At 44.1% G+C, this 23,150-nt stretch overlaps 7 protein-coding genes across 7 annotated transcripts; 3 read left to right on the top strand and 4 right to left on the bottom strand.

Moving 5' to 3' along the window:
- Positions 1-85: 85 nt before the first annotated feature.
- Positions 86-1,570, bottom strand: Bcsts1. Its single transcript, XM_024692596.1, has 2 exons — positions 1,369-1,570; positions 86-1,308 (listed from the first exon to the last, which is right to left on the bottom strand). Exons 1-2 carry the CDS (start codon positions 1,436-1,438, stop codon positions 473-475), a joined length of 906 nt encoding a protein of 301 aa, XP_024548375.1. The 5' UTR covers positions 1,439-1,570; the 3' UTR covers positions 86-472.
- Positions 1,571-2,909: 1,339 nt separating this feature from the next.
- BCIN_04g04390 (hypothetical protein) lies at positions 2,910-4,424 on the bottom strand. Its single transcript, XM_024692595.1, has 3 exons — positions 4,336-4,424; positions 3,450-4,251; positions 2,910-3,365 (listed from the first exon to the last, which is right to left on the bottom strand). The coding sequence occupies exons 2-3, from the start codon at positions 4,203-4,205 to the stop codon at positions 2,940-2,942; spliced, it is 1,182 nt and encodes a 393-aa protein (XP_024548374.1). The 5' UTR covers positions 4,206-4,251; positions 4,336-4,424; the 3' UTR covers positions 2,910-2,939.
- Positions 4,425-4,760: 336 nt separating this feature from the next.
- On the top strand, positions 4,761-7,123 carry BCIN_04g04380 (hypothetical protein). The gene is made up of 3 exons (XM_024692594.1): positions 4,761-6,386; positions 6,452-6,526; positions 6,575-7,123. Exons 1-3 carry the CDS (start codon positions 4,828-4,830, stop codon positions 6,744-6,746), a joined length of 1,806 nt encoding a protein of 601 aa, XP_024548373.1. The 5' UTR covers positions 4,761-4,827; the 3' UTR covers positions 6,747-7,123.
- A 1,066-nt stretch (positions 7,124-8,189) lies between these two features.
- BCIN_04g04370 (hypothetical protein) lies at positions 8,190-12,683 on the bottom strand. Its single transcript, XM_024692593.1, has 5 exons — positions 12,397-12,683; positions 12,227-12,309; positions 12,017-12,143; positions 11,727-11,955; positions 8,190-11,661 (listed from the first exon to the last, which is right to left on the bottom strand). Exons 2-5 carry the CDS (start codon positions 12,281-12,283, stop codon positions 8,349-8,351), a joined length of 3,726 nt encoding a protein of 1,241 aa, XP_024548372.1. The 5' UTR covers positions 12,284-12,309; positions 12,397-12,683; the 3' UTR covers positions 8,190-8,348.
- A 1,664-nt stretch (positions 12,684-14,347) lies between these two features.
- Positions 14,348-17,591, top strand: Bcaco2. The gene is made up of 5 exons (XM_024692592.1): positions 14,348-14,465; positions 14,520-15,382; position 15,458; positions 15,523-16,028; positions 16,332-17,591. The coding sequence occupies exons 1-5, from the start codon at positions 14,421-14,423 to the stop codon at positions 17,341-17,343; spliced, it is 2,427 nt and encodes an 808-aa protein (XP_024548371.1). The 5' UTR covers positions 14,348-14,420; the 3' UTR covers positions 17,344-17,591.
- Positions 17,592-18,324: 733 nt separating this feature from the next.
- Bcdip5 lies at positions 18,325-20,801 on the top strand. Its single transcript, XM_001557508.2, has 5 exons — positions 18,325-18,919; positions 19,011-19,107; positions 19,162-19,247; positions 19,299-19,618; positions 19,671-20,801. The coding sequence occupies exons 1-5, from the start codon at positions 18,720-18,722 to the stop codon at positions 20,687-20,689; spliced, it is 1,722 nt and encodes a 573-aa protein (XP_001557558.1). The 5' UTR covers positions 18,325-18,719; the 3' UTR covers positions 20,690-20,801.
- A 1,084-nt stretch (positions 20,802-21,885) lies between these two features.
- BCIN_04g04340 (hypothetical protein) lies at positions 21,886-23,103 on the bottom strand. Its single transcript, XM_001545056.2, has one exon. The coding sequence runs from the start codon at positions 23,068-23,070 to the stop codon at positions 22,207-22,209; it is 864 nt and encodes a 287-aa protein (XP_001545106.2). The 5' UTR covers positions 23,071-23,103; the 3' UTR covers positions 21,886-22,206.
- Positions 23,104-23,150: the final 47 nt, after the last annotated feature.

The following is a 23,150-nucleotide window of genomic DNA, read 5'->3' as shown; positions in this document are numbered from 1 at the left end:
CACGGTATCACGTGCAGATAAATGCATCGGATGGCAAATTGGCTTTCACGGTCAGATCAGATAACAAAAATTCGGAATTTCAGATTGTTATGGTATTGTATGGTCTCAAAATACTGACCATTCTCCCTATGTTGCTAAAGTGAAAATGACAAATGAATTACGCCTATTGAATTATTGCCACCACCTAAGTATCCTCCTCGAATTTACAAATGAAAAACCCAACCCTCAAGTACCATAACTCCCCAACCATGCTTCCAGATAGATGGATAGTGAAAGGAAATTGGGAATCTTCGTAATCTTCGTGATTATTGCCGTTTGTCGATGACCATGATTAACACAAGACGCCTATGCGGTGAAATTCCCTCTAATGCCCCCTAAGACTCATCGATCAATTGGTATGACCTCCTCTATCCCATATGTATGAACACTCCTAGTATCAAAATGACCCGAATCAAGAAAATATGATTTGAGTTTACCAGCGAGCTCCTACTGGTACACTCTGATTAGTACCATAGCGACCTGAAAGGAGTTGATTGCGGATAGAATCTGGATCTCCAGAACTACCTCCCATCCAACCAAGATTTGTACCGAGTGCATCGACTGCCATTTGCATCTTTCCTCCACTCTGATCATTATGTCTAGCAAGTCTTTGGTCCCATCCACCAGAATGAAGCTGGAATCCTCCCCCACGCTTGGAGGCTTCACTAATCACCAAGGCCCAAGCCCTTGAAATTTCGTCGTATGCATTGTCCTTGTGATGTTTATGAGACTGACTGTCCCAGTTGGGAAGATCGTGCACAATTTTGGTGGCACTATCGAGGAAGCTGAGAGAGGTAGCGGTTTGCTGTTCGTTCGGTGGGAGGTAATGCGGTGTGAAATCGACCAAAGCATCAATCAGATTTGTGAGCTGTTGCTTAACTCGATCGTAGGCATAATCCGATCCAGGACTGCCACCGTAAGGAAAGGCTTCTCGTAATTCGTTTTGATATTTGGAAAGGACGCCAAGAGTGGATTCCACAGATGGTCTTGGTGCTGAAGTGACAATTTCCGAGCCGATCTCTGGGTGTCTTTCGCATATAGTTTGGAGAACTGCTCTCAATGACTGAGCATCTAGGGTTTCGAGAAGACGGGGGAGATTAAGAGGCCGGCCGGTGACTTCGTTGGCTCGAACTTTCTTGGAGGGTCGGGGAATTTGTCGTGTGGCCAGGGCGGGGCTGTTTGTAGGAGAAATAGACATTTTGTCATCGAGGCCATCGTCATCGGCTTTTCGTTTTCGACTGCCCATTCTGAGGTTTGTGTGTGGAGAGACTATAATTCGTTGTCAGTATTGAATGTGAGGATGGACGCAAAAGGGGGGTGGTTGCTCACTTGGAGTATGAATGGGGTTACGGTGAGGTGATGAAAAGAACGACGCTTGAGTTGGAAGCAAAACGTTCATCTTCGCCGTAGAAAAATAGTGATACAATTTTGCTTCCAGTCTGAGTAGCACTCTCGTCACTGGCTATTTCGAGAAGGATATTTGATGTACGAAAGACTAAAATTGCTTTCTTGAAGATGTAAGCAAGTAATCGAGGTTCGTTGTTGATGGATTCGGGTAACCAAGACCACAAGAGAGGCGCTATAATAGCTCCGACGCTAACACAGTTGCACAGCAGCAAAAATGAAGTGTTCCCGGTGTCAACACAACATGTGTATATGATATATAAAATGTATAAAATACCCAAGTTAGGTATAAAAAACGTGTGGATTCGAATATTACAAGTTTGCGCAAGGGTTCTATTGTATTGTTTGTTGTATTATGCTATATTTACAAGATGTTTTATACATCGCAGATGCTAGGTAAGTTCACCAAGAGCCGTACTAACAAGCTGGCTAGTATCTGCTAGAAGCTTAACTGCCTACTCGGGTTCTTCTTCGTTCGTCCATTCCCTTCCAGTTTTGATCATAAAAAAGAAAAAGTCTTCATAAAGAAGTTGGGAGGGATACTCGAAAGAACCTGGAAGTTAAGCCTGTCATTCACACGTGCTGTGCAGCCATTCGTCCCCACAAAATGGGCTGCAAAAGGCTGCAAGCAAGTTAGCAAGCAAGCAAGCATTTTGATCCGATATTATTCCATCCTTTATAAGGACTGTGTAGTGGTTCTACCGTTCGCTTCGTTGCTATGCCTACCTAGGTAGGTAAGGTAAGGTTGGGAATGAACTTGTTGCATATGGCGGTACTGCGGTATCGAGAGTCTGTCTCTACATTGTACAATATGAACTCTCAATCTATTCCAGAACTATCAGCTCCCTTCGAATTCCTATTAATGGGATCATCACCAATTGGTGCACAGAGTAAGATCTACGGTATTGACTAATCTTGGGCCGATGACCACTCCTCCTGAATCATCCAATTCTATATAAGGTTGTCTAATAGCTCCAGTAGCCACCACTAGGTAAAGTCGGCAGCATGGGCTCTACGCTGTTTTGTGGCTGATGAAATCCCTCGTTGCTTATGAGAATATCAGAAGATATGTCTACCAATCGATGGGCTCAATTTTTGTGGGTTTAGACAGGGCCGTCGTTAGTTAGGTGGTATATTTGCCACAGTTTCGATCTACGGTTAGGCGGAAAAGGAGATACTGAAGACTCATCTGAGCGGACCTCCTAGTCCTATATCTGAAAATTTCAAACATAAATCACTTCATTCGTCACTTCTTCGGCGACCATACGGCAATGGAAGCAACCGGCGGAAACATAGTATACGGTACACCCGGAAACGCATGAGAAAATACGACAGAGAACATTGAGTCTAAGAAGTTAGCATTCTTTGCAGAAACTTTAGTCCAAAACTTTTGTAAATGCTATATATATATATATATATAGCTTCACAGTCACGAACTAGCTCTGAAAACAGACATAATCGGAATCTGGGAATATTCAACTTGGAATAGTAGAGTCTCAATACTCAATATACCAAATAGAGATGGCACTTCGGCGTGCTTGTACCTCGTTTAGAAATCTCGCCTGTTGCGAATTCATCTCTCCTTCATGAACCATCTTCTCGACCTTCTTGATTAAATCCTGAAATACGACTTCCTCATGACTAGGCGACCAAAAGTGGCCTATCATGCTTACAACCAATGCAATTGTGACGCCACCAGGTGTCGCAGCTGCCGCCATAGCCAAAGCTTCATTCAGACTCGGATACCGAAAAAGTTGAAATATTATACCACAGACGATGAAAAGAAAAACCATGTGCTGTTGATAGGGATGATGTGAATTTGCTCTATACATTGACATAGAGCACATGCCGTACACGAGGGCCGCGGAGACGAAAGTTGTGGAGCTTGGATGATCGATAATTGGGAACCCTGTGAAATTGCGCTAGTATAGCGTGGGAATTTAGCAAGCAAACAATATAACAATATGTAAGGGAAGGAACGACACAAAATAGATTTATCTTCTTACATGCAACATCGTTCCCTTCATCGTTGGCAATGAGGTCTGTACAACGTATTTTGATAATGCATACGACGAGATGATCAGTCCGGGTACAGCGCAAAGATTGATGCATATTCGGTTTCTTCGATGGCTATTCTGGAATGCTGGATTTCGGTAGGAACGCACAATTTGCTGGTGGTCGATATTGCATTTCGCATGTATCCACGTATCGTGCCGGCCGACTTCGTCATCTGCAAATCTATGGTTCGTCGTCGTGATAACTCCATAGACAGAACTTTGCAATACATGTTCGTCTCCTAGCTCGTTTTGGTAGAGTTCGTCTCCCCAGACACTGCACTCTGCAGGCTGGTCGCTAGGGTGCTGTAGGACTTTTTCGGAAAACATAAGACCGGCGTCGTTTCCAACGATGGCAACAGGACTTCTTTCAGTATCACTTTCAAGAATTGCGAGGGCCTGTGTCGCACAGGTCCTATGATGTTGTATCTCTTGACTTAAGTTGTCAGAGTTAGCCTCATGTTCTTTCGCATAGAACATGGGCGTATGATCGTTCGAGCGAGAATTTTCCTCTCTGCTTGATGGCCTGCTATTCCGATTTCGAACAGATAAAATGATACGGCGTGAATGTCGGCAGCGATTAGTGACGTCGCCGTTGCTCTGCTGGATAGCGTGGTGGGTAGGTTCCGTCGAAAGTATCATGAAAACCTGGCCCACTTTCAATGAATCCGGACATGATATCTGAGACTCTATGGATGTCAGTTGCATCTTGGAGAAAGGGCTCGACAAGTTGTGGATTGTTTTAAGTAGCAGTCTGCATGGTCTTAACATTAGTGCGGACTCTTCCCACTCCGTACAATTATCCACCTGTCATTTTGCGATTGTTTATCGAACATACCAATATGTTGTTCAGTGCCATGGACGAGTCTCTAATGACCAGATAGACTGCGATAGCGAGGCTGTATGTGGATGTAAAGAGATTTGAGCAAGATTGTCTCGATTCCGTATGACAAGACTTGTCGTGCACTCGATACTACTCGATACTCAGCCTCAGATACCCCTGCAGTCCAATAATTACATCCCACCAGAGTGTCCACCCTACACCTTCTCTCGTATCACTCTTCTCACGAAGGTACATTTTCTTGCCAAAATCATTTTCTTTCACTCGACATTATACCCAGCTTCGCCACCGGTCCATCTCTCATCATTTCATTGACTGCGTGTCTAGTGACTATCCTATTTACAATGAGATAGCCTCAAGCCCAGTCAAACCGTCACAACTAGACTAGGAGTCAACATCAACAACTTCAATCATTCCAAACCGTGTGCTTAGCATTCTTCCACGGTTCATACGTCATATCATCTAGCCATAGCACTAATTGAAGTAGAAATGGATCGCACTAAAGCAGACGTCAGCGATCTCTGGATACAACATCAACGGAGAAGCACAAAGACGACGAAATCATGGGATTGCATTTACTGTCCGGAGAGGAAGATACTCCTTTCGGAAACTGCTTTGTGGATGCATGCAGAAAAATGCCATCAAGATAAGGTCTCTGCCAATCTAGAAGAGCTCGAGCTATTCCGACAATCATTTGAATCGAATTCTGCTTTGAAACGCTCCAATAAAGCATGCGAAGACGATACACCACGGCATAGAGGGCCGCAGTCGCTTTCCAGAGTTCAATCACTGGGCTTGAGATACGATGAGAACAATGCCATGACGGACGATAAAGTCATGACAGGGGATCGGCCGCGCAAGAGGGTTGCTGTAGGGGATGGCATATCAGCAGGTTCGAGATCACCATTCTGTGAATACTCGGGTCGAATACACAATGCCAAACAGAAACAGCATGGTGAAAGCCCCGGCGGGAGACCACAATCTCGCTCAGAAACGAGACCTGTTTCACAGGAACAGCTCGTAGCAGAAGTCAAAGGCATATATGCTGGTCTCGTAATGGTTGAGGCCAAATGTATCGAGGTTGATAACAAGCATGCTGCATCTGCAAATTTCTCAACAGAATCGAAAATGAGCAATGAGAAATGGCAAGCTCTTATTGCGTTGCATCGTACCTTACTTCATGAGCATCATGACTTCTTTCTAGCTTCTCGACATCCAAATGCTAGTCCTGCTTTACGTAGACTGGCATCAAGATATGCTATGCCTGCTAGAATGTGGAGACATGGTATATCTTCCTTTCTAGAGCTCATCCGAAATCGGCTGCCTATCTCACTTGATTACATGCTTTCGTTCATATGCCTAGCATATTCGATAATGGCTACCCTGTACGAGTGTAAGCTATCTGAAGATTTGGTTTGCAGCACTGGTACCGAGGAGGAATATCATGAGCTGTCACCTAACTTCGAGGAACGAAAGGAGCACATACCAAGCAGAGCTCGTGACATTCCTCACAACAAGATTTCGGGCCACAATCCATCATCACCCCCAAAAATACCAACGAATAAACCCACGGAACATTGCGACAATGCGGCTCACGATAATAAACTAAAAATAATGTCAAGCCGAGCAAGGAGTGAGGAATTATTGCCAACAGGTCTTCCTTTGACACTCCTTGGTTTCCTAAGTAAATTGCTCGCAGCCCTCAGCTATAGAAAACGACTCTTTGCAAGTCTCCTCATGGCAAACATCATCACCTTCGCATCGGGCAGGGTAATACCGCCCGATGTTAGCGAGACAACGACATCGCTAACGTCTTTCAACAACTCTAAACCTTTCCAGAGCCTATTAGACAAGAGCATACGCTTGTTGAATTTGAGTTCTGAAGCACTTGTCGCATTGATTGTGATTATGTTCTGCGAGGTTTTCCGGAGATTGTATTGTAAAGAAGTGCAGAACCGACTTTTGAGTGCTACGTGTATGATTTCTTCAGTATCCTGCTTCGCATATCTCCGTGATGCCGAGGATGTAACGAATGGGCTCCTCGCTGGGTATGTTGTTTATGAGGAATATCTTTTGAATATTGCATGCATAGCTGACTTATGTTTGTTTTCAGCGTGCTTGTTGCGGGCGCTGTCTTTACTTGGAACACATTCGCGATGGGGGTAGAGAAGTATAATTTTGGTACCCCGTATGTTTCCCCCATTCTTATCGATGTCCATGACTAATTTTTCCAAAGTTATATCATCATTGGTATGATTCTTGCGATGATAATTCTTTGGGGAGGATATCCGTACATACAACCTTTGACAAGCTCTGTCAAGGTTGATGTGTTTATCTTACCATCCATCATATGTTCATTTTCAATACTAGAGATGGTTTTGAAAGTTCATGACGACATGACCCATTAAAATGGACAGTAAGATCTTATATCGATGTTCATAAGTCAAGTAAAGATTGATGATGTATTTATCCTGCCACCCATCAAATGTTTATTTTGATACTAGAGATGATCATGAAAGTTCATGACGATACGACCTGCTGAATTAGTCGGTGAAAATCTTATAGATATATTAGGTTTCGCATTCACGGCGGATGGTTCCCCAGGTTCCTGAAAGAGATGGCATTCTCAAAAAAGGGTTATGAAAGCGACGTGTATAATCATACGTTTGTTTCCTTTCGCATGGCCATTTGGCATTCGCGTTTCTTCAATCAAGACAGCTCAATCATGTAGCCAGGCCGATACCAATGTAGATAATATTATACAGAGATATATGACAATAGCACATCGCATATCACTGCAAAACTTACTCATCATTGTCTAGTTCTCCAGACCAAGTTTAAGCATAATACTAACCACCAAAAACTACACTTCAAAGAGCCACAATCACTTCCCCTCGTCTCTCTCTCCCCTTCCCTCAGAATCAAATAATCGCCTTCTATAGCTGCCGAGATTCCCAACAAGGAACTTCGTCCTTGTCATAACCTTAACAACTTTAGATCTTATCCGTAATGCTCAATTAGCCATACCGAGCCACTTCAAAAGATTACATTGAATCTCAACTGGGCGAGAATACTTCATTTTCCATTCCCTATTCCCTATTCCCTATTCCTCCCCCCCTTTCACCTCTACCCTCCTCCTCTCTTCCCATCAGATTGTCAATTCAATCCAATTCACACCCTCACACTTGCGCACCCCAAATTCCAACCCCTCGTATCTAAAAACCCACACAACTATCGACTACTTTTCCATCTCCCCTCCTCTCATCACACCCTCAAAAGACAGACACGGTATAAATTCCTTCCAACCCAATCTTCCATTCAACCAAATCTAACTTATCAACTCGAGTCAATCAAACTCAACTCAACTCAACTCAACTCAACCTATTATCCCCATCACAATAAAAATCGCAATCTCCCTCCCGACCAACCCAGTCCATCCATCTCTCGTCCTATACTCTCCTGCTCTTTCGCTGACATCAACACAAAAACTGACTTCCTGATTTTCATCCCCATTTCCATGCCTTTTCAATTCATACACCGGAATCTCAGCATAATAGACATTGAAACGCCATACGCACCCCATAAATCCATTCCGATCCTCTGTAACATAGTTCTTGTTCAGGACATTACATAAAATTATAGTAAACATATGATTCTCTCAATAGTCGCCAAGACTCATTATTTTACTTGTTCGTCTCCGTATCACTCAATCAGATAAGGATCTGACATTACATGGCCGTTATTGAAACCATCATTGTCAAATGCACAAGGAATGGGAGATTATAGAAAGTAAAGTTTAAGAATTTGCAATTCACAGGGGGAAGAGATTTCACAATCAAGATGCAACATAGTGTTCCGCTGGTATATCTGGCATTCGATATATTTTTGAGAATGCTATAACAGTTTCTTTGGTAATCTTCGCTATTTCAGGGAAAACCCCTTATTCATTCTCCAAAATTCTCCTTAAAATGCCTTTACAATCAATACGTTGCTACATTACCACATTTATCCTACATTCGCTTTGATACCAGGCTCTTGTTGAGTCTGGCCTGAACGGCTTCTTGTTGCGGATTCTGATGATTGCGAACAGGGTACAAGACTGATCTATTGACAGTACTCTCATTCTTCTGGGGGGAAGGTGTGAAAACTGGCGCAGTAGCCTTCATCACATCATCGCCATCTGTATCGGCAGGTCTTCCATTCAACATGTTGGATCTGGAAGGGAACGGGCGAGACGGTGTGACAGCTACTGCGCTCTGAGAATAGAACAATCTGTTGTCTTGCGGCATGTTCGACGTTGATTGACCATAGCTCATCGTCGGAGTTGATTGTTCAGTACGAGATGAGCGTTTCAACGTAGTACCCTGGCTTGCCCATCTAGATGTTGATAATCCACTTGCGCGCTTCTTTTGGAGAAGCTCTTCAACTGTAGGGCTAGTACTGCGCTCTGGAACTGGTGAAACGTCGACCACTGTGCCATTATCCTTTTCTGGCTTGACGTCCAAATCACTAAAAACTTGGGCAAGCCTGTCGACGTCTGAGTTTGTCACAGTATGCTTACTTCTGAGAGTACGCTGTTCCACTGCCTTGGATACATTCATCTCATTATCCATGATCTTGCCGAGAGTATTTGGGTTAGTCACTTGAGACTTAGACTTCTCGGTTTCGGAGGCGTAAGCAAGACCTATAGGTTCATTCTTGGAGAAGTCGGAGCTTTCAACGTTGATCGAAGTTTCTCGTGGCTTGGGGGGTAGACGTTCTTGCTTCTTAACAACTTGACGTGCGGCGGGGTTGTAACCAGATGAAGCACGAAGAACGGCTTCTTGGTTAATAACATCTGGCCCAGCGTACCTAGAAGTGCTCAGACCTCTGTTTGATGGAAGGATGGGAGGACTATTGCCGCTTCCAAAGTCCATCTTGTCTTCTACTATGTTCCCCTCGGCCGCTGACAAACTCTTAGATGAATTGTGAGTAGCAGATTGAGAAGCAATGGAGTATGTTCCAATAGACTTATCAGAGTTATCTTGGTGATGAGCATCAACTGATGGCTTTTTGACATTCTTTTCATCAGAAATAGGCAGAGTCAAATCATTTTCGATGTTTTCAATATTATCGCCTGCGGAGGAGAGGCTCCTGCCGACGTTGATTGGTGTTTCAAGCTTTACACCAGAAAACTCTGGAGGATTGACGGCGCCTGATGAGGCTACAAAGCTGGTCTTTCCTGGTGCATGCTCATCTTGTCGAAGAGTTTGTAAAAATTCTTCAGAGGTAACTTTGCTACCGAAATTAGTCTTCCATTCGGAAGGTTGGAGTTTTGTAGCAGTTGCTCTGAGTGAGTTCTTGTATTGTAGCCTATGTCCAGGGAGGTACTTTTCGAGAGAATTTTTTGCAGCAAGTACTTCACTGGTCAAGGTGGCATTTGGTCGCATCTTCATCATTTCCTGGATTGAATAAGCCACTTGCTTAGGTCTGAAAATAACATTCTCGGTGACTGCAGCAGGACTGGCAGCTTGGATAGGGCTGATAACCTCTGTGGGCTTGGTAGCTTCAACAATTTGAAGAGGCTCCACAGACTTGACAGCACCAACGATTTCAGAGACTTCAGTCAATTCGACAGCCTCGACAGAACTAGATTTCTCAGCGGGGATGGCAGTCGCCAATTGAGTACCGTTATGAAAATTTTGAGCCATGTCGAGGATTTTCTTGGCTATTTCCTTAATGTAGGCGTCAATAAACTCCTGGGGAAAGCGTAACAATGTTTGAGATCTTGTCAAAAAGTCTGAAACAAGTCCTTCGGTGATTGACAAGATGGATTTTGAGCTTGAATAACGAGAGGATGACAGTCCGCCAATGAAAACATTTTTGGCATGTTCCATGAAATACGCATCGTTTTCAAGTCCTACATTCTTGGCCAAGTGAAAAACGTGATCATAAAAAGAACCGCCGTGATTTGCATTCAAAACTTGGAGTGTACCTTCAACAATATCCCCTTCCATTAAGCTCAAAAGATCCTGAAAGTGGGAATACTCTTCAACTTGATTATCCTCAATTTTGCATTCCTCTTCATGGAGTGGGACAAGAATCTCTTCGCCATCAAGCAAAGTAAGATCAGCAAATGTAGAACTGCTGATTCTGTTCGTAAGATAACTTGATTTGTTTCCTGGTTTAGTATGGAATGAATCGAGTTCTTCTGATGATGAAACGGGGGACAGAAGTACGAGTGGGCCCTGTTTTTCTTGTTCTGAGGAGTGAGAAGAACCACTGCTACGTCTCAACTCTGAGAGTCTGAAATTATGATAATTAATGAATCCCTTTGCTGGGCCAGGCAGCTGAAACTGTAAGTTCCAGGTGGGTATATTTTCTGTCGTAGGATTAGCCCGATATGTGACAAGGCTCTTATCAAGTCTAAATATCGTAGCCTCTGATAATACCTCGCTCAGGATAACGTCGTTATCAATTTGAATTTCGAGCATCAAAGGAGATTTCTCATCGAGTTTGATGAGTTTTGCAATTCCGAATTCGTAAGTGCTGTTATTCTTGGAAACTTTGACGATTCTCTCATCGACCACAGTGCGAACGATGATTGGTGTGCGTTGGATTGTTACGTCATCTGTTACTAGAGTCAGGCGGGCGGCAGCAGTAGCAGGTTGGACAGAGCGGGTCAGCTCGGAAGCATTTGTTGATATTGCTGGTGATAGCGATCGAACATAATGGCCAGGCTCTGAAGTGACTGCACCAAACATGGGCATGATTTGTTGAGCAGAACAAGCCGATATTGAAGCGCTAGTGGTAATGGCAGGTACGACTTGCTGAACAGAGGGGATCAACGCCGAGGCGCTTGCAGTATTAGCAGGTGTAGCAGATCGATTGAGGTCATCTGATCTAGATGTGTCAACAAGCGGAGCTGAAGACGATGCCCACCGCGAAGAGGCAAGGCCACCTTGGGGTGCCAATTTAGAAGCTGGTGGTGGTAGCAAAAGATCGTCATCGACTTTATTTTGTGGTGCAGAAACAAGGAGTTCGGGAGCTCTCGCAACTGGGCTAGACCCGATGTTATTGTGCGAGAGAAAGGTAGCAGGGCTGGTGAGCTTGAATCTCGAATTTACAAGTCGATTTGGTAGAGGAGCAGCACGAGCGACTGCAGGAGATGCAGCTCGATGAACTGGCTTTGTAGATTTGGATGTCGATTGAGGCGTCTTAAAAGAGCGGCCTTCAGTTCGATTCTTTCTGCTGAACTCAGCCTCGCGTTGTAAACGAGCGATGCCAGCATCAACTTTAGCATGTGATTTGCCACCACGTCTTGCGTCGTTGTAATAAGTTTGACTGGTAACTTGTTAGTTCGAAACGAACAATATACTGGGGCTTTATAATTTGCAGGAAACACATACCCGGAACCAGAGTTATCAGTATTTTTACCTCTTGCTGAATGGTTTCCGCGGCCATCCACAGATGCATGACCACCTCTGTTTGAAGCTCCACCTCGAATGCGACCTGCAGAGTGGCCACCTCTGCCACCGTTGCTTAGTCCAGTACCGCCTCTGCGAAGTCGATATAATTGTCCACCGGCAATGTCGTCGAGGTCTTCAAGGCCAGGATCAACGTCGTCGAGGTTGAGGTCTGAAAGGACAAGTCAGCATGCAGACAGACCAAGGACAAGCTTTCTGGACATCGAACTTACTATGCCAAGCGGATGTCGGGTGTTCTGGTCTAACTGGTCTGTTGATGGACGACAATGGTATCATTGGAACATTAGCAGCTCGGTCTTCGAGTGGCAAGGCATCTCTGCGAGCAATACCAAGCTCTTCCTGCAAAACAAAATGGTTAGAATGTTGAAGCATATGGCAACGCAGTGTGATGTGATAAGACGAACGAGTGTGTGGGAGCTTACCATCATAGCTTGCTTGATCGCCTTCATTTCGGCAGCTGATCGTTCTCGTTCCGCCATCTTGAGGATGATGATATGATCAGATACTGCGAGGTAAACTCAAGTTAGAAGGGCTCAACAATGTACTGGCATTGACCTTGATCTTATGCGAAAGCATGAATGTTTGCACACACCTTCAAAAATGCGCAGGTTGGATGCAAACTTTGAATCTGTAGGAAAGAAAAAGGTTGAGCGTTTCTGAGGGAGTTTTGGAGGTTCTTTCTGAATTGACCAAGAGAGAGGTTGTTTTGTTTTTTCCCCCAAGTTACTAGGAAAACAAAACTCGGCAACCAAGTAAGCTAAGACAATGGAGATTTATGATTGGCCAAATTATTGAATGGGGAAGGAAGTGAAGTTGAGACGAAGGTGCAAAGGGAGGAACGAAGGAGAGAAAGGAAAGAAAAGAATGACAAGGATGGTCAACGGAGACTAAGCCCGCAAACACATCACAATATTTTAAATCCGCTTTAGTCTCTCAATATGCATGAGGTTTCTTGGGTTTTGCGATCTGCACGAGTTTCTTAATTCCTTCGAACCTCTTTACTTCATTTTGACGTCTCGACACATTTGCATGCGAAGCTCTCAAATGAACTACATCTCTCGATCCCCTACGAGCTCTCTCAATCCATCTAGACCTTCCCATTTAAATTCCCATGACTATCCAGTATGCAAAATCGTATATGGAAGAACTCCCGAATGCGTTGTCCCAAAACGGATAGGTTGTCGTTAATGAATTATGTGGGGCTCGAGAAATTTGTAGATTGACAACTTCATTCTCCCTTGACTATAATCAATCCCAACTCCCATACGTGCTACCGTTGGAGAAAAATAGAAATAACGCATGATATCTATTACATGTGTTCTCCTTTATTTGCTTTTTGAATTTTGGGTTTGGTTTTGGTTTTGGTTTTGGTTTTGGTTTTGGTTTTGGTTCTAATGCCAAGGGGGTATCAAGATACTTCTTTCTTTCCACCTTTCCACCTTTCCACCTTTCCACCTTTCCACCTTTCCACAGAGCTTTGGTTTCTGTTCCCGTGCATAGCATGACTAAGCCTTGATACATCTGAAAGTCTTTTTAAAAAAGATCAAAAAATCCCAATTACACGGTAGGGTTCTTGATTCTCATAAGATTGATTGTATCTATGTCCCAATGAGCAAGGAGCAGCAAAGATAGGCCACTGCGCTGCTTTGCTTCCATGCTTGCGTATTGGTCAAGTCCTTGATTGGGCACCAGAAATGGAAAACTCCTCTACACTTTTTATCGTCTCAAGTCTACGCTGAGAGATGATCAAAGTATGCAAGGCCGAGAATGAATGGAAGACATTTGGAAGACAGAATATGCTTATAACTCTGATCTGCTGTCTGTTTCTACTTAAAACTATGTCTTCCCTCCCACTCTCTAGAAGATATTTATAGATTGAGTTCTCCTCCACTCCCTATATTTCAGAATCTAGAACCATATATACATAGCATTCAAGGAAAAGGTTCATGTTTGATGGCCATTGCCTTCTTCATGGTTGTCTGTACAAATTGTACAGTACAATCTCCACTTTCAGTTTCTTCAATACTTGAAAGGCTGTTGGCATATAAAGGAAGATTCAGAAGATGGCATGGCGATCCCATCTGGCCATTGATGTTGCCATGAACTTTGCCACCTGTCCTGTTCTTTCCTATATTACTACATAGAACAGGAGAACTACACGGAAAATGCCACATGTGTTTTGGACTTCTGACATAAGGAATGTAGTGATTATTTTGCAAGTCCGTCTTCAAGAGAACAAGTACGTCTTGAGAAATCACAGCCTTTGATCACAAGGGTAGCATTGTGAAGATGTGAGGAAGGTGTTTTTGAAGAACAGGAGAGTTCTAAAGGAAACCTTTCGACTTGGGGTGAGGTCCAGAGGAAGATTGCGGGGTGAAAACAAAGTTTCAAAGTGCTCGAGCCCCTTCTCGAGCCGCTTTAGTTCTACAATGTCTTCATCGGTTTGAAAATCAAGTCGAATCAAAGCAGCATCCTAGAATTCCACGAATCGGCTACTTTCCGAATGTCAGGAAGAATTTCTTGTTAGCGATATCGCAATTGTAGATAAAAGAATTCATGTTTGCCTTTCTGTAAATAGTTTCAATCTCCATCCCAAACCCGGTGAGATTCGCAAACATGAGGTCCTGCGGGCTTCTCAAGAGCAGTGGTCTGGCTATCAGAGTAAATATACATTTGTTTCCCCCAAAACTTTCACACAATTGACTCATTGTATAGAGGACTAATATCCCATCCATTTTAAGACCGATAAGCGGACGAACTCTCGCAACTGTAAATACAAGCAGTTCTACATACAAACCTGACATCGAATCCCGAACTCCTCCCTACCCAAAACTTCTCAAACGACTCCATGAGGTTCGAAGAGTATTAGGATCCTCGAGAAGTTTGACTCTCGCAGAAAAGATTCTCTATTCCCATCTCGATAACCCCGAAGAATCACTCTTGACAAATACCGACAATGGACTTAATATCAGAGGAAATGCAAACCTTAAGCTCAAGCCAGATAGAGTTGCTATGCAGGATGCTTCCGCACAAATGGCATTGTTGCAATTCATGACCTGCAAATTGCCTTCTACGGCTGTCCCAGCCAGTATTCATTGCGATCATATGATTGTTGGACAGAGAGGAGCAGATGTTGACCTTCCAGAGTCGATCAAGGGCAATAAGGAAGTTTTTGATTTCCTGGAATCTGCGGCGAAGAAATACGGTATCGAGTTTTGGCCACCCGGAGCAGGAATCATCCACCAAACTGTATTGGAAAATTATTCGGCACCTGGTTTGATGATGCTTGGCACAGATAGCCATACCCCAAATGCTGGTGGATTGGGTGCTATCGCCATTGGTGTTGGTGGAGCTGATGCCGTGGACGCAATGGTTGATGCACCATGGGAATTGAAGGCGCCAAAAATTCTAGGAGTAAGACTTGAAGGGCAATTGAGTGGTTGGGCGTCACCCAAGGATGTCATTTTACACCTGGCAGGCAAATTAACTGTCCGTGGTGGAACTGGATATATCATTGAATACCACGGACCTGGTGTTGACTCATTGAGCTGCACTGGAATGGCTACAATATGCAACATGTATGTTCTCTCTCTTCCATTTGAACATCTAGTTTACTTCACTTTTTCATGAGTCATGACTAACAACTTTCATAGGGTTTGTTCTATCCTTCTCCGAATATCTGTCTCCCTCTGTATGAACTATTACTAATGATATCTAGGGTGCCGAGGTCGGTGCTACCACTTCTCTATTCCCATTTTCTAAACGCCACGTTCCATATCTCGAATCAACACACCGATCCTCCATCGCATTACAAGCCCAAACTATCGCAGGAAGTCCTTCGCTCCACAACTTACTGAGAGCTGACGAAGGCGCTCACTATGACGAACTCATCACCATCGACCTTTCCACATTGGAACCTCACATCAACGGGCCAGCCACACCCGATCTATCAACCCCATTATCACAATTCGCTAAAGCTGTTAAAGAAAATAACTGGCCAGAGACAGTATCCTCAAGTTTGATTGGTAGTTGCACGAACAGTTCATATCAAGATATGGCACGAGCACAGAATTTGGTCAAACAAGCATCTGCCGCAGGGCTCAAGCCAGCTACTGATTTCTTCATCACACCTGGTAGCGAACAAATCAGAGCAACTCTAGAGCGAGATGAGATTTCATCAACATTTACCGAAGCTGGAGGTATCGTGCTTGCTAACGCTTGCGGGTAAGTTTTATCAGTTCTTCTTTTATCATACTCGATGGTTTTATTTCTCCTTTCATTTCAATACAACTCGAAATCTCCAGTTCCACCCAAATTCTCTCCCTGATAGACCGGCACGGAAGTTCAAATTTGAATCGACGAGCAACTATCTCTGGAAGTGCTAGTATATAGAGGGATTCTACAATTTGTCTAAACATCCAAATTCCTTGAGTTTCTGTTCACTTGTCTTGCCTATTTCCCAAGCCAATCCGAATATACTATTGTATCTCATGGTTCTTTCCTGATAAAATTACTAACTCAATGAAGTCCATGCATTGGCATGTGGAGCCGAACCGATGGAGTTGGTAAAGGCGAACCAAACGCAATTTTCACATCATACAATCGCAACTTCCGAGGCCGAAACGATGGTAACCCAGATACCATGAACTTCCTCGCCTCACCTGAAATTGTTACCGCAATGTCATATGCTGGAAGCACATCTTTTAACCCACTCACAGACTCCATCATTACTCCATCTGGCAAAGAATTCCGTTTTGAGCCACCTACTGGTGCTGAACTCCCCCAGGAAGGTTTCGAAGAAGGAAACAAGGAATTTTTGCCATCGTCAGGCGCCCCTGCCCCTGAAACGGAAGTCGTTGTTTCTCCAACCTCGGATCGTCTAGCTCTTTTGGAACCATTCGCTCCATTCCCAGAAAGCGACTTGGAGGGACTTCGTGTTCTCTACAAGGTCACCGGAAAGTGTACTACCGATACCATTTCTGCTGCTGGTCCTTGGCTTAAATACAAAGGTCACCTTCCAAATATCTCGGCCAACACACTCATCACAGCTACAAACGCTGCTACGGGTGAAGTAAATGTCGCCTATGATGTGGATGGTAGCACATCTGGTATTCCAGAACTTGCTCAAAAGTGGAAGGATCAGGGTAAAGAATGGCTCGTTGTCGGAGAAAGCAATTACGGGGAAGGTTCCGCACGTGAACATGCGGCTCTCCAGCCCCGCTACTTGGGAGGCCGAGTCATTCTCTGCAAGTCATTTGCACGTATCCACGAAACAAATTTGAAGAAGCAAGGTGTTGTACCCCTTACCTTCGCCGACGGAGAGGATTATGGCAAGATTGACGCACTTGATGAGGTTGGCACGATCGGATTATACGATATGTTGAAGAATGGCGGAAAGGGTGAAGTTACTTTGCGGGTTAAGAAGCACGGGTCGGGAGAGGAAATTATTCTCAAGACCAAGCATACTTTCAGTCCTGATCAAGCTGGATTTGTTTTGGCAGGAAGCGCATTGAACTTGTTAGCAAATGCAAAGAGGTGATAGGATGGTAGACTTAAAATGGAACTAAACCAAAATAAAAGCCAATTACCACAGAGTTACGTATTAGTTGGTGCTCAAGTACCGGTAGCATGGTTTTCCGGTCTTTGAATTCTTACATCAACCTTGGAACTAAAAAGCTACAAGTCACTTGATATTTCGGAAAGTGTAAATGGGATGTCTAACTGGATTTATATCAGTTGCCCAGTTAAAACTATGTACTTAGAAAATAATCAGGTACAAGTACCGCATGAAGATGGCTGTCCCCGTCCCGTTTGAGCCCTAGATTCTAGGGCGCCTCTGTTACGTAATAAATCTCCCCGCGTTCACCTAAATGTCAGCCTGGGATCAAAATCCCGGCCGCCTCCGTACTAAAAAGCTCTGTTTACTCTGTGCACGCGATATGTTCGGAGAAAAAAAAAACATCCAATCATATTTTCCATTGTCATCTGAACAACAATTGGAGCCAGCCGGTGAAGAACGACGAGAGAGAGAGAGAGAGAGAGAGAGAAAACTAAACCTCGTCGCTCATGTCATCCTCACATATTATAGTATGTGTGCATGTGTGTATGTACAGTGTCGGCTCCCGTTTCCTCTCAGCTGCCAAGCGCCTTATCACCTATTTATCTATTTATCATGTCGTTCTCAATGCCAAGGTCGTACGGCAAAGATAACCTGGGAGATAACCTAGGAACCATTATCTCTCAGGGAATCCTAGCACCATCTTGGCTCCAATATTAACACCCACGGTATGGATGCAGTTCCACTGAGCTCACGCGTTACATGATAACAGTCCTGGGCGCCCAGACGCTTATTGCGTGCTACAACGTTGATATGCTGATATCAATAAGAACGAGCAAAAGGAGATAAAAAGGCCCGGTTTTACCCCATACGGCATCCTTGCAAAGTGTGATCGGGGTGGAGTTTTTTCCCTTGGTCAACCGCGAACATGCGAGGTTGCCCGAACCTATGCTGCTTCTATGGTAGTTTGAGAATGGGATCTTGGGGGGGACTTGGCGAGACCGCAATCTTGATTATTATGATTTATTATCAATTTTGGTGTGGTCTCGTTAGTTCTATCAGTGAATAAACAATCAGTCGGGATGATCTATATTATACCTAGCACGCCCTAAAATCTTCAGGGCGACTATCGTACGGCAAGTCTAGACGTTATTAATTCTACCAGGAGCCTCCTAGTGCACGCCCGATGCTGTCATATAGATAGTTGAGATCTCCCACCCATTTGTTGATCTTCCTTTGGATTGTTCTGAACATCATCCCTCTACTCTCCTGCTTTTCCCCCACCTCTTCTTTCCAGACTTTGGCACCTGTCTGTCTTCCTTGCAAAAGGATTTTGATACCAACAGATATTTCCAAAGATGGCGGCACATATTTCACGAGATTACTCGCCCTCGAGTGCAGAGAAAGCAAGCTATCCCATCGAGCACGCACGAGAAGGCATTCACGATGCCGGTGAAGATAATGATCCAAGTCACCACCTTCATCGAGGTTTGAAGTCTCGACAAATTACTATGATAGCAATCGGTGGTGCTATTGGAACTGGATTGATTATTGGAACGTACGTATTTGCTTTTCTTTTAAAAGGATTTGTCATTGCTTCCTTGCATGGTAAGTCTTGCAAGAGGCGTGTTGCTGACACAATGTTACAGGGGAAAAGCCCTTGCTCAGGCAGGCCCAGCGCCACTCTTGATAGGCTACTCGCTCGTTGGATTATTGTGCTTTTTGGTCATGGCAGCTCTCGGTGAGGTAAGTCGTTTGTGCATAGCCTTTGGATATTGAGAAGTGCTGACAATATCAAAGATGGCTGCTTGGCTGCCTTTGGCAAGTGGATTTACCGGTTATGCTACCAGATTTGTTGATCCCGCTCTAGGATTCTGTTTAGGATGGTAATTTTCACGTCCCCCTATACTCAACTAGCATATATTAACAAGTTTTAGGAACTATTGGTTCAAATACATCATCGTCACTCCTAACAATCTCACAGCCGCATCTTTAGTTATACAATACTGGTTACCAAGAGAGAAAGTCAATCCCGGTGTCTTCATTGCTATATTCTTGGTTGCCATCGTTTGTATCAACTATTTCGGTGTGAAATTCTTCGGAGAATTCGAATTCTGGTTGTCAAGTATCAAAGTTGTTGTGATCCTCGGTCTCATCATCTTAAGTTTAGTACTTGTATGTGGAGGAGGACCGGATCATCAGGCAACTGGATTCAAATACTGGAAGGATCCTGGAGCGTTCCATGAATACATTTTGTGTAAGCAGCTCATGTACTCAGACAGTTGGGAGAAGATTCTAACATCATGTAGCTGGAAACTCTGGTCGATTTCTCGCCGTCTGGTCTACTTTCACTACTGCCGTCTTCGCCTTCTTGGGCACAGAACTCGTTGGTGTAACAGTAGGAGAAGCTGCCAATCCACGCAAAGTGATTCCAAAAGCTATCAAGCTCACTTTTTACCGAATTCTCCTCTTTTACGTCGTGCTCGTCTTCTTCCTCGGCATGCTCGTCCCATACAATTCCAAACTACTTCTCGACAGTAATACAAAGAGCAACAGTGCCTCTGCCTCGCCATTCGTAGTCGCCATCAAGATCAGCGGTATCCAATTCCTCCCCGCCATCTTCAACGCTTGTATCCTCATCTTTGTCTTCTCGGCGGCAAATTCTGATCTCTACATTGCCTCCCGCACACTATATGGTCTTGCCGCCGAGGGAAAAGCTTTCAAGATCTTCAAACGCACCGATAGACGTGGCGTTCCCATTTATGCCCTTGGACTCAGTACTGCATTCTGTCTCCTCGCTTTCTTGGGTGTTAACACAGCTTCCTACACCGTCTTTGGCTACTTCGTCAATCTCGTCACTATGTTCGGTCTCCTCACCTGGATTTCCATCCTCATTTCCCACATCTACTTCGTTCGCGCTCGTCGTGCTCAAGGAGTTCAAAACACCGAAATGGCATACGTAGCACCCCTCGGTATCTATGGTTCCTACGGTGCTCTTGCATTCTGTATCCTCATTGCCATCTTCAAGGGATTCGCACTATTCTGCTACAAAAAGACCGCCAAGGCAGGCACCAAACCCGTCTTTGATCACTCAACTTTCATCACTACATATCTAGGTATTCCATTGTACTTTATCATGTTTTTCGGATACAAATACACAATGAAGACCAAGGTCTTGAGGCCCGAAGAAGCTGATCTCTTTACTGGAAAGGCGAGAATTGATGCAGAGGAGCAAGAATATTTGGCGCAAGAGGCAGCTAGAAAGGGTAGTAATCAGGAGACAAAGGGGGAGCGAATCTATAGATTGACACTTGGCTGGGCCTTTTAGATTCTCGGTAAAGAGAGGACAGGAGTTGATCAGAAGTAAGGGGCGATGTTTAATCATGATTTCCAGATATTGGATATGAATATAATGAATTTTATGAAGATGAAGCTTTACAATATATCCTATAACATGAACACACATTCTTTATGTGGAAGTCCTTGCAGAAGTCCCAACAATTCGTGCCACTAATAGCTACTATAGAGCAGTAAACAAGATCTACATCAGAGATCAGAGCTTAGCCAATCTAATAGCAAAAAAATCCAACTACCCACCCTCCCCCCCCCCCCCCCCCCCTTCCTTTTCGCATAATACAACTGACTACATTCCTTATCCTTATCCTAATCCTAATCCACGCCAACACACCTCCCCAAGACAAGACTTACCAAAAACCCCAAGCCCAAACCCGTATTCGGATGAAGGCTAAAAAGCAAGCAAGCAACCCGGTAATATGTAGCCGCCCCCCCGCCCCCCCTTCCCCTCCCATCTTCAGATTCAGATTCAGATTCAGATTCATCCGGATGCGTATGCTATCACGAGTCTCTAATCACTTATCGGATACTACCTTAACCAGGGAGGTAGCTAGGGAGGTATCTCGGATCTCCCAATCACATTCCACAGCTTGGAAATTTTTGGATCGTGGATTGTTTTTGTTGCATATCTGGGATCCTGGAATTGTAGGGGGTGTCCTGGTTAGGTAGGTTGTTTGTTTGTTGTAGGTGGGTTGTGATGTGAGGTTTGGGGGATGGGGGATGGATGGATGGATGGATGGATGGATGGCGTGGGGTTTTAGATAATAGGTTGGTTGCTTGGTTAGGATGGGTTAGGATTATTAGTTGGTTAGTTATTAGTTTGATCCCTTTCCCCTGCTATTTTCCACGTGTTTTCTAGTACGATTTATTTATTGTTTATTTCAACTACCTGCTTGCTTGGGGGGAATAATACTTCAATAGCCATTTTCTAATGACGATTTGGGTTAATTGGAAGAAAGAAATTGATTTTTTTCTTTTCTTTTGGATGGGATACATATTATATAGACCGCTGATGTAATGCTGTCGGTATGTATTTGCTTCTGTAATTTCTCTTTCGCTTATTGTATATTCTTTGTTGTAACATCATTACTTTATATATAGTCACCTTCCTATGTTAGGAGATCTTTGAGTAAACAATTGTATCTATTAGAGATTTGGGGTTCGTGCTGGTATGTTCTTTTTGTAGGCGTATCTCGATATTCATAACCGTCCAATCCTCTTCTGCTTGAAATGTCTTTTTTTACATTTCTCGATACCAAATTGATGTGAGATGCCCAAGGAGTATTTCACAGGTGATAAGTAAAGGTTAAGACCCTCTTATAAGTTGCCATTAGTCAAGTCTTGAAAATAACCTTTCCATTCGTATTGATACCTAATATAAAGCCATCGTCCTCATAAACTTCGGCCATGAATTCCCGAGCCCCTTGCTATGCATCAGACAGTAGAGTCGTAGCGCATGGTTCTCGCCCAAACCGTCACCTACCGCAGCACTCATAACGACAAATTCGCAAATCCGTCAAAAATTCCCATATCCTCTACCTGATCCCTCATCACCCCCGTCTCCTCGATTTCGGTCTTCTCGCTCCACTCTCCCCTCACCGTCTGCTTCTCAATATACACTCTATGCAACACATGCCTTTCCACATCCAAAATATCAAAGCCAAACGCTCCATTTTCTATCGCCATTTTCATATTCTCTTCTGGTACATCCCTACAAGTCTCCTCCGCAACTCGTTCTACGAATCCGTTTGCCTCTTCGAGCGTGGTATATACTCCGGTAACACTGGTTGTTGCGAGGGATTCTGCTGCGACGGGCACTGCGTCGTGGAGCACCATGTAGATGTGTTGTCCTTGGCTTAGTTTTGGGGGGGACATGAAAGGGTTGAAGGCTGTGTTGTTAGGTGTTTGTGATGGGGATGTATATTCTGATTCCGAAACTGTGTAAGCCATGCCGTCTGATTTGGGCGGGGTTGTTGTCATTGAGATTGCTTGTGTAAATTTGGAGTTTTCATTCTGCAACTCGTCTTCGGAATCGTAGTTGGCAAGCACACGGCGTGTTTTCAACCATGTATCATTGGCAAAGTCTTTGACCAAAGGCTGACCTATCCGATGCCAATCTAATCTCGCTGGGCGATGGAGACCATGGTAAGAAGTCAGTGTAGTTGAATGGTAGTTTCCAGATGATGGTACTAGGGATTCATTGTATGATGCTCCAGTGTCTAAAGATGGCGAACTGTCATTTCCGTTCTGTGCTGCATAAGCTTCGTCATATAATGGGTTTATCTGGACGCCATCCTTAGGGCTTTGCTCGACCGTGTTATACAAATGTGGTAAATTTACTGAATTCCAATCCATCTTGATGATAATCTCGATAACCAAAAATGTATCAAAAATGTATTATGTTGATGTTTGTGTATGAGTTGTGTTTTTTTGCA

This window comes from Botrytis cinerea, chromosome 4, assembly GCF_000143535.2.
Source record: "Botrytis cinerea B05.10 chromosome 4, complete sequence".
NCBI lineage: Eukaryota > Fungi > Ascomycota > Leotiomycetes > Helotiales > Sclerotiniaceae > Botrytis > Botrytis cinerea.
Note: the sequence above shows the minus strand (reverse complement) of the source record. Positions and strands in the feature narration are given on the sequence as shown.

Excerpts from the sequence above, each read along its gene's own strand:
- Bcdip5 (XM_001557508.2), top strand. The coding sequence starts at position 18,720 with ATGGCGGCACATATTTCACGAGATTACTCGCCCTCGAGTGCAGAGAAA. Across the intron at positions 18,920-19,010 it reads ACTGGATTGATTATTGGAAC|GGGAAAAGCCCTTGCTCAGG; the intron begins GTACGTATTTGC and ends ACAATGTTACAG. Across the intron at positions 19,108-19,161 it reads TCATGGCAGCTCTCGGTGAG|ATGGCTGCTTGGCTGCCTTT; the intron begins GTAAGTCGTTTG and ends ACAATATCAAAG.
- BCIN_04g04390 (XM_024692595.1), bottom strand. The coding sequence starts at position 4,205 with ATGCAACTGACATCCATAGAGTCTCAGATATCATGTCCGGATTCATTG. Across the intron at positions 3,366-3,449 it reads TGAAGGGAACGATGTTGCAT|CGCAATTTCACAGGGTTCCC; the intron begins GTAAGAAGATAA and ends ACGCTATACTAG.
- BCIN_04g04380 (XM_024692594.1), top strand. The coding sequence starts at position 4,828 with ATGGATCGCACTAAAGCAGACGTCAGCGATCTCTGGATACAACATCAA. Across the intron at positions 6,387-6,451 it reads ACGAATGGGCTCCTCGCTGG|CGTGCTTGTTGCGGGCGCTG; the intron begins GTATGTTGTTTA and ends GTTTGTTTTCAG. Across the intron at positions 6,527-6,574 it reads AAGTATAATTTTGGTACCCC|TTATATCATCATTGGTATGA; the intron begins GTATGTTTCCCC and ends ATTTTTCCAAAG.
- Bcaco2 (XM_024692592.1), top strand. The coding sequence starts at position 14,421 with ATGAGGTCCTGCGGGCTTCTCAAGAGCAGTGGTCTGGCTATCAGA. Across the intron at positions 14,466-14,519 it reads GCAGTGGTCTGGCTATCAGA|AGGACTAATATCCCATCCAT; the intron begins GTAAATATACAT and ends CTCATTGTATAG. Across the intron at positions 16,029-16,331 it reads GTGCTTGCTAACGCTTGCGG|TCCATGCATTGGCATGTGGA; the intron begins GTAAGTTTTATC and ends AACTCAATGAAG.
- Bcsts1 (XM_024692596.1), bottom strand. The coding sequence starts at position 1,438 with ATGAACGTTTTGCTTCCAACTCAAGCGTCGTTCTTTTCATCACCTCAC. Across the intron at positions 1,309-1,368 it reads TAACCCCATTCATACTCCAA|TCTCTCCACACACAAACCTC; the intron begins GTGAGCAACCAC and ends AACGAATTATAG.
- BCIN_04g04370 (XM_024692593.1), bottom strand. The coding sequence starts at position 12,283 with ATGGCGGAACGAGAACGATCAGCTGCCGAAATGAAGGCGATCAAGCAA. Across the intron at positions 12,144-12,226 it reads CGATCAAGCAAGCTATGATG|GAAGAGCTTGGTATTGCTCG; the intron begins GTAAGCTCCCAC and ends TTTGTTTTGCAG. Across the intron at positions 11,956-12,016 it reads CCCGACATCCGCTTGGCATA|ACCTCAACCTCGACGACGTT; the intron begins GTAAGTTCGATG and ends TTGTCCTTTCAG.
- BCIN_04g04340 (XM_001545056.2), bottom strand. The coding sequence starts at position 23,070 with ATGGATTGGAATTCAGTAAATTTACCACATTTGTATAACACGGTCGAG.